The sequence below is a fragment of the Mandrillus leucophaeus genome, unplaced genomic scaffold (genome assembly GCF_000951045.1).
Source record: "Mandrillus leucophaeus isolate KB7577 unplaced genomic scaffold, Mleu.le_1.0 Scaffold1, whole genome shotgun sequence".
Classification (NCBI taxonomy): domain Eukaryota; kingdom Metazoa; phylum Chordata; class Mammalia; order Primates; family Cercopithecidae; genus Mandrillus; species Mandrillus leucophaeus.
In genome coordinates this window covers 5993574-6002901 of record NW_012098097.1, presented here as the reverse complement: position 1 = coordinate 6002901, position 9328 = coordinate 5993574, and the positions used below count along the sequence as shown (strand labels likewise).

Here is a 9328-nt window from a genome sequence, read left to right as displayed (position 1 = left end):
TCTGGCAGAGTGCCTGATGCAGTGGCAGGGGTCGTTATAGTTCTGTTCGTTGTAGCTACGTCCCTCGAGATGTATCCCCATGTCATGAAGGACTCTGAGTTCCTGAGAACAAGCCGTGCATCTCATTTCCCAAAGCCCAGACCCTTGGGACAAAAGTCCCCACTCCATTTTCTTTACCTGTAAAGCAGGACACAGCTCCCCATCCCAAACTTGTTTGGATTGGGCTACCTGGGTTTTATGTTCTATTTGGGTTGCTGTGATTCACTAACTTCCCCCAGGCAGGGGCATTCACTGGGGAGGACTGAGGAGGCCTGGGTAGGGTCCTCTGAGCTGCAGTGCACTGAGCGTGTGCTGTACACTGAAATCGGAGCACTTCTCTTCCAGAGAGTTCTGAGGGTGGTCCCATCTGTTGTCTTATTAGCTCTCAGAACATAGCTGGAGCTCAGGGTAGGGGAACGGGTGCACAATGTTTTTAGCTCCACAATTCAGATTTCACTTTCCAACCGAGATGGATTCTTGTTTGGGGCTGATGTCCCCAATAGATAGATGAAGCCCGTGCCTAGGCCATCAAAGTGTCGGAAAAAAAAGTCAGGAATAATTTAATATTTTTATCTTTAAAAAAAACAAAAAACAAAAAACTTCAGGTTGGGTGGAGTGTAATTATGCCTGTAATCCCAACACTTTGGGAGGCCGAGGCAGGAGCATAGCTTGGGCCCACAAGTTTGAGACCAGCCTAGGCAACAAAGAGAGACCCCTGTCTCTAAAACAAACAAACAAAAAAAAAAACCGGCCAGTCACGGTAGCTCGCGCCTGTAATCCCAGAACTTTGGGAAGTCGAGATGGGCAGATCACCTGAGGTTGGGAGTTCGAGGCCCGCCTGACCAACATGGCGAAACCCCATCTCTACTAAAAATACAAAAATTAGCCAGGTGTGGTGGCGTGTGCCTGTAATCCTAGCTACTCAGGAGGCTGAAGCAGGAGAATCGCTTGAACCCCGGAGGCAGAGGTTGAGGTGAGCCAAGATCATGCCACTGCACTCAAGCCCGGACGACAAGAGCAAAACTCCATCTCAAAAATAATAATAATAATAACAACTTTAAGGTTTTAATTACATGAAAATTCTGAACTTTGGTTTAGATTTTTCTCATGCTTAGTTTATAACCAAGTGTTGTTTTTATGTTGGATCACACGTGGACAGGCACAGGCATTTTTTTACTGCCCGGATCCTCTAAAGGTCTTAATCTGGCTCTGGCTTTGTCCCCAGTCACAAAGTAAATCAGAAGCTGGACCAAGATGATAACTTAGTAGGTTGTGGTTGAACCTCAAAAACATGGCTCTGTGTCAGAGAAGCCAGACACAAAAGGCCACATATTATATGATCCCATTTCTGTGAAAGTCCCAAATAAGTTAATCCCTGGAGAAAGAAAACAGATTAGTAGTTGCCAGGGGCATGGATATAGGGAGTGCCCGGTGGGGGCAGAGATGGGGAGTGACTGCTTCCTGGGTACAGGGTTTTACTTTGGGGTGATGGAAATGATTCAGGGCTGGATAGAAGTGGTGGTTGCACAACATTGTGAAGGTCCTAATGCACTGAGTCATAGACTTTAGAATGGTTCACTTTCGGTTATGTGAACCTCACTTCAATTGAAAACAAAGCTAGGCTGGGCACGGTGGCCCACGCCTGTAATCCCAGCACTTTGAGAGGCCAAGGCGGGTGGATCACCTGAGGTCAGGAGTTCAAGAGCAGCCTGGCCAACATGGTGAAACCCCATCTCTACTAAAAATAGAAAAAATGAGCCGGGCATGGTGGCAGGTGCCTGTAATTTCAACTACTCCAAAGGCTGAGGCAGGAGAATCACTTGAACCCGGGAGGTAGAGGTTGCAGTGAGCCCAGATTGCGCCACTGCACTCCAGCCTGGGCAACAAGAGCGAAACTGCCTATCAAAAAAGAAAAAAGAAAACAAAACAAAACGAAACAAAGGTGAAGTAAAGTGACTCATGCCTGTAATCCCAGCACTTTGGGAGACCAAGGCAGGAGGATCACTTAAGCCCAGGAGTTCTAGACCAGCCTGGGCAACATAAGGAGATCTCATCACAAGAGAAAATTTTTTTAAGTTAGTAGGGCATGGTCATGCACCTATAGTCCTGGCTACTCAGAAGGCTGATGTGGGAGGATGGCTTGAGCTCAGGAGGTTGAGGCTACAGTGAGTTAGGATCGCACCACTGCACTCCAGCCTGGGCAACAGAGTGAGACCCTGTCCCAAAAAGTACATAAATAAATAAATATAAATAAAAGTAAAAATAAAAAGGAAAGAAAATAAAACTTGCCAGGCGTAGTGACTGATGCCTGTAATCCCAGTACTTTGGGAGAGTAAGGCGGGTGGATCACTTGAGGTCAGGAGTTCAAGACCAGCCTGGCCAATGTGGTGAAACCCCTAAATACACAAAAAAATTAGCCAGGCGTGGTGGCACATGTCTGTCATCCCAGCTACTCAGGAGGCTGAGGCAGGAGAATTGCTTGAACCTGCGAGTTGGAGGTTGGACAGAGCTGAGATCATGCCAGTGCACTCCAGCCTGGGTGACAGAGTGAGATTCTGTCTCCAAAAAAAAAAGAAACAAAAACTCAGGTCTTCTGATTCTATCAGGTATCTCCCAGCTCTGGGCCAACCCCATAGTAGACCCTTCGGTCTGGGATCTGCTCTGAAGGAAGCAGCAGGCGGGCACAAACGGGCACCAGACCCCCTTGGCAGCGAGGGAGCTGGGAAGCCCAGAGTCCAAGTCTTGAAAAAGGCAGAGCAGGCCAGGCGCGGTGGCTCACACCTGTACTCTCAGCACTTTGGGCGGCTGAGGCAGGTGGATCACCTGAGGTCAGGAGTTCGAGACCAGCCTGGCCAACATAGAGAAACCCCATCTTTACTAAAAATACAAAAAATTAGCTGGGCATGGTGGCAGGCGCCTGTAATCCCAGCTATTCAGGAGGCTGAGGCAGGAGAATCACTTGAACCCAAGAGGTGGAGGTTGCAGTGAGCCAAGATTGGGCCATTATACTCCAGCCTCGGCAACAAGAGTAAAACTCTGTCTCAGAATTTAAGGAAAAAAAAAAAAGAAAGAAAGAAAAGGAAAAGGCAGAGCAGAGTGTTGAACCAGAATGCTCTGTGCCTTCCGGCCCCGACCACAATAGCCTATCCCTACGGGGCCACTGACACGCCCTGATTCTCTGCCCTCCCAGGGAAGTGACAGCGAGTACGAGGTCGACTCAAACCACCAGAAGGCCCACTCCTTTGTCAACCACTACATCAGTGACCCCACATACTACAACTCGTGGCGGCGGCAGCAAAAGGGCATCTCAAGGGCACAGGCCTACAGCTACACTGAGAGCGACTCGGGTGAGCCAGATCACGCCGCCGTCACCAACAGCACCAGCACCCAGCAGGGCAGCCTCTTTCGGCCCAAGGCCAGTCGGACTCCAACGCCCCAGAACCCCCCTAATCCCCCAAGTCAGCAGAGCACCCTCTACCGTCCCCCCAGCAGCCTGGCCCCTGGCTCCCGGGCTCCCATAGCAGGATTTTCATCATTTGTTTGACATCGGAAGAGGAAAAAGCAAGAAAGAGAAAAGGCACCAAACTCCTTCTTCGCCCTCCTCTCACCGCCTGCCAGAAACACCAAGAAACCAAGTCAACTTTTCACCTCCTGAGTTTATTTTTCCAGAGATTCCAGGGCCAGCAAAGCCGGCGTTCAGAGGGAGGGAGAAAACCGTGAGAGGATGTGTGTGGCCAGCAGCTCTTCGGCTTTGAGATGCTGGGGTTCACTGCTCCCTTGGGAATTACACGGAGCTGGGGAAGTGGTTGTGTCACTGCTGTGGACACAGAGTGGGGTGGGCCTCTGGAGAGAGAGGGGGAGCGAAGGCTGAGGACTGGAGGCCGCCAGGCAGGCGTGGCTGAGGAAGAAGCTTCTGGATGTCCACCCAGCTGCCCCCTTCCAGTCCCTGCGGGACCCCCGGACCCACTGCCACTGCTCTCTGCAAAAAGGATGGGCATCCCGGAGGCCACACCTGCCGTGTCTCCCTGCTCCTCCTTCCCCTCTCCCTCCATGCACCATCACCATGGCTGGCAGGCATCGGACAGCCTTGTCCAGACCCCCTGTCCTGTCTTGGCAACCTCTACTGCCCACCTCCCCTGCTCAACTTCTCCACCAAGCATTTGGTTTATTTAGAAAAAGGAAGAGAAAAAAAAAAACCTAAAGGGTGAGAATTTGCGTAGCGCCTTCCTTGTTCCTGCATATTTTTTAAAATTTTGAATCCAAGGAAGAGAGTCCAAGGGTAGAGGAGAAATCCCCCACAACTGACCCTGCCTCCCCGTGCTGGAATTGACTTTCCTGCGCACGGACAAGGAAAGGTGAAGTCTGGGGAGCAGAAGTGTAAATAAGGCAACTGGCCTGGGCACTGTGGGATAATTAGGTTTAAGGCATTGTGGGCAAGATAAGAATGACGCTGTGACTGTTCTCTTTCTTCCAATGCAGGTTCCATCTGTCCCATCTTTAAAGGACTAGTCAGCTTCCCTCGGCTGGGGAGTGGGGCACAGGTGAGGGATCTCCCTCTGGGCAGACATGTCACTCTCCAGTGGATAGATCCTCACCACACACACACACACACACACACACACACACACACACACAAATCTCCCATGCATTTGCAAGGAACAGGGTCTAGGGATCCTCTCCAGAACAGACTCATTTGGGTCCTCCTAGCCAGACAGCACACTCACTTTCAGATCTGTGTCCCTCTCGCTGTCGCCTGGCAGCCTCCTAAGCACAGAGGCACAGGAGCCAAGAGGGTTGGCCCAAGTCCCTGGTCCAGAGGCTGGAACACCCAGAATTTGCTCAGTCTGCCTAGCACCCAGTTTACAGACAAAGAAGCAGAAGCACCCTAACCTCCAGTAACAGCTTCCAGGCTGGGCCCCGCCTGGCCAGGGCCAGGAGGGGAAGGGGCAGGTCAGGAAGCTCAGTCCAAAGTGGACCCAGCATTGGAATTGCACGCCCAGCAGGGGCAGATCAGATGGGACCAAGTGACAAGAATAGCTGATGGGAGGGAATACTTTTACACACACATGCACACACACACACACACACACAAAATCTGCTCCAAGGAGTGTTCTGAAAAAAGCCACATCTTGTGGCCAGGATCTTCCTCTCCACCTGGTACTTACGGATCTTACGGATGCCAGGGTTTAGGGAGAGGCCTTTCCATCTAACTCCATAGGTTGTCCAAGGCCCTCTGTGAGCTCAGCCAGCCCTGTAAGGCCAGCCCAACACCTGCCCTACCGCTGAGATGGGTGGCAGATGGCCCGCAGGGGCCTGTCCGATTCAGCGTGGGCCCCTTCGTGGAGCAGGGCTCTCTGTGTGTGCTGTGCACAGGCGCTGCTGGCCCTGCCCAAGAGGAGATGACGCCCTCTTGGGGTGGGTGAGCAGAGTTCGAGGAAGGCTAAGTAGGAGATTTGGGAAACAAACCAAGGTAAGAGAGAGCCTGGACCCCTCCCCACCAGCCCCTAGGCAGTCACTGTGCTAATGGTGACCAGGAAGGGAAGTCAGGGTCTGGGGCTCAAAGAACGGGCACGCCCAGCCGTGAGTTTTTCCGGAAGCACTTGACCCCTGGGAAATGTGAACAGGGCAGTGCTGGAAGATGGCTCAGCAGACAGGCCAGCCCAGCTCCAGTGTCCGAACAGTGATTTCTCCAGTGAGGAGGCCTTGGAAGGGAAGCACAGTCTTCCCCGAAGGAGAACCAAGGGCTGAGGTTTTGCCCCTCCAGGAAGTAAGGTGCTCTCGGGGCCTCCTGGGACTCATCTGGGGGCTGCAGTGGAGTCAGCCGGACACCCTGCCCCACCCCTGCCTCCTCCGCCCCCACCCTCTGCAGCATCTGGCGTCTCCATGACAGCACATCTGCAGCTGCCGGCCTGTGATCCTGCTGCGCGGCTTTTCTTTTCTTTCCTCTCATCTTTTTTTTTTAAATAACTTCATCCTTTTCCCTCTCTGCTGAGCATTTAACCATTTAAGGAAGTTCCCAGTTTGCATTAGGGAATTATTTTAGCCCAGCCCAGTGAGGGATTATTTGGGAGGAAGCAGGGGTGGGTAAAAACATTGTGTCTGTATATATCGCACATGAGGCCAATTTTCCTTTGCCTTTAATGAATCACCTAGTGCACTAAGATATTTCACCCCCTGCCTTCCCCACACGCTCATTCGCACCCGTGCTGACACCTACGTGTACACGCGGGATGGTGCCCATGCACACCTGTGCTCACGCACATGCACACACAAATATGCACAGAACACACATCTGTATGTGTGTTAGCAAAGAGACTCCTGCAGCTCCCTGTGATGGCTGGAGCCATCTCGCCCCTGTGGAGGCACAGGTGGCCTGGGTTGCTTGCACTTGGGGCGTGACTGGGATCCATTGTCTGAGAGGGCGAGGACACCATGCAAATTTAGACAAGCCCATGAGATCAGGCTGGGCCCGCGGTGAAAGTCCCACACTTAGTCAACACCCCCCTATCCGGAATATTGTCTCCGCAGCCCCAGCCACAGCTGGAAGCCCAGGTCTGCAGCTGTGGAACTCTAGATTTTTTAAGGACACATCTCTTTGCCCTTGCTTACATATCTACTGGGACAGCCGAGGCTCCCAACCCTCCTCCAGACACCTGGCCACGTTAGAAAGGGGTGGTGCGCCCTGCCCATGGTAATGGGGACGCTTCCTGGCCTGTGATTTTCTGAGCCAGTGATGCCAGGGCCCCTGCCTGTTGTGGGGCTCCACCCAAAGCAGGTTCACACCAGGACACACCTGGCACCTTTGGCATTGCCTCCCTGTGCCCTAAGCAATATCCCAGTGTTGCACCCAGGAGCCCACGCTGGGCACACCAGGGCTTTCCCCTTCCTGGCTGCGCCTCCAGAGTTGACGTCAGCTCCACACCCACACTGCCAAGACAAACCAAAAAGATGCTCTGGGCTCCAGAGCCACCGTCCTCCTAGGGCTCCAGAGAGCTTGCAAACCCAGGCTGCCTCTCCTTCTGTCCACCCCTCGCTACCCGGCCCCCAAAACTGCCACCCCCAAACCTGACACTGCCGTGATTTAGAGGAAACAAGGACACAGCAGGGACTGCCCCACCTGCTGCACGCTGCCTCGAGGCCTTCTGTTGCTGCCCACACCTCCCTGGGCAGTGCTTCTAAAGGTGCCAGAGCCTCACCACAGTGCCACTCTGACTGGGCAGGGGCTTCCCTCAGCTTCCCAGAGTGCACATCTGAAGGTGCCTACCCTGGGTGAGGGGCTGGTGGGCAGAAAGGTAGAGGGGAGACCATCTGAGCAGCCACCACCCACTCCCCAGTGCCTCTGTATGGCCCTTTCCAGGGACACCCACGGGCATGCGCACATGGCAATCCTGACCACCACCTGAGCACAGGTGCCCCCTTGGGACCACCCCCCCTTCTCTTTGTTTCCATCAGAGTAACCAAAAGCATTTAAACGTGTTATCGTTCTCCATCCATCTAGACTCCAGAAACAAAAATCAACACAAATCTTTATTTTTTGATTTAAAAGATATAACAAAAAATTATGGGGAGAGTATTCATTATGGCAGGTGTCTGTCTGTAAGAAAAAAATATATATCTCTATGTCATATAGCGTGTTAGCAGGTTTATTTTTTAAATGAAAGGTAAGAAAGATTGATTTGAAATATATACCACGAGAAGTCCCGTGTCCTGTCAAACTGTCAGTATTTTATAAATAAACTTTTTTTTTTGGAGTTTTGAAGCAACATTCTTTTCCTTCCTGTTATGTGAACGGGGACACCTGTCCCAGTATCATACCCAGCAATTCATTCCCCAGACAGCCATTTTTAGCCATGCTGTGCTTTTGCAGAGAAGAGTCAAGGGTCTGACTTATCTACTCTCTTAATTCATAGGTGAGTGGACATCTGTGCCTTCCAGTGAAATGCACTATTTTTTTTATTTTAAACTTTTAGAATAAGAATCTACTTGATGCAATATGCAAATGATAATGAATAATAATACTAATAATAGCAATAGCTAACATGTCTATGGCATTCACTCTGTGCCAGGCACAGTTCTAATCACTTTACGTTTATTAACTCATGGAATCCTTGTGACAGTCCCGAGGAGGAAACCTGGGACAGGGAGACTTTAAGTGGCTTGCCCTTGGGGAGTGGTGGAGCCAGGATTTGTACTAAAGCCTTCTGGCTCTCAAGACATGACGCTGCCTCTCTGATATTTTAAGGCAAGCTCCTTGTCCATTTTTATTTTAATTTATGGAGCTGGCACCCCACATCCCAGTGATCTTAATGCCGTGAGAAACGCTACGTTGTTTGGTGGATCTAACCCAGTTAATCTACCCAGGGTTAGAGTTAGGGCTTAGATTGCCGAATTTATGAGTACAGTGGTGTTGCGTTATACCACATTTATCTCACATTACTTAAGTCATGTGGACTCAATAGACTCAAGAGAAACAGAGGGAAAATCTCTCTCTTTTTCTTTTTTCTTTTTTTTTTTTTTTTTTGAGATGGAGTGTCATGCTTGTTGCCCAGGCTGGAGTGCAGTGGCGCAATCTCGGCTCACCACAACCTCTGCCTCCAGGGTTTAAGCGATTCTCCTGCCTCAGCCTTCCGGAGTAGCTGGGATTACAGGCATATGCCACCACGCCTGGCTAATTTTGTATTTTTAGTAGTGACAGGATTTCTCCATGTTGGTCAGGCTGGTCTCAAACTCCTGACCTCAGGTGATCCACCTGCCTTGGCCTCCCAAAGTGTTGGGATTACAGGCATGAGCCACCATATCTGACCTTGTTTTCTTTCTTTCTTTCTTTCTTTTTTTTTTTTTTTGAGACAGAGTCTTGCGCTGTCACCCAGGCTGGAGTGTAGTGGCATGAGGCATGAACACAGCTCACTGCAGCCTCAACTTCCTGGGCTCAAGTGATCCTCCCATCTCAGCCTCCCAAGTAGCTGAGACCACAGGTTCATGCCACCACACCCAGCTAATTATTTTTTGTAGAGATGAGGTCTCATCCTGTTGCCCAGGCTGGTCTCGAATGTCTGGGATCAAGCAATCCTCCCACCTCAGCCTTCCAAAATGCTGGGATTACAGGCATGAGCCACCGTACCAGGTAGGGAAATCATGTTAATAGGGCATGTAATGCCACTCAATGAGTACACTTACTTTGCACAGTGTACATTATTGCATAATGCACATCAGACATTCATACAGAGGCTGCTCAACTAATCAAAACACAACTGGAGCAGGGCATTTCATATATATATTTCATATATAT

At 50.8% G+C, this 9328-nt stretch overlaps 1 protein-coding gene across 1 annotated transcript in view; it reads left to right on the top strand.

Annotated features, from left to right (window-relative positions):
- SDK2 (sidekick cell adhesion molecule 2) overlaps window positions 1-7791 on the top strand; it is a 347161-nt gene extending 339370 nt beyond the window's left edge. The window contains exon 44 of the mRNA XM_011971658.1: window positions 3230-7791. Coding sequence (XP_011827048.1) covers window positions 3230-3583 — 354 coding nt within the window. The 3' untranslated portion in view covers window positions 3584-7791. The remainder of the gene's footprint in view (window positions 1-3229) is intronic.
- The last annotated feature ends 1537 nt before the right edge of the window (window positions 7792-9328 follow it).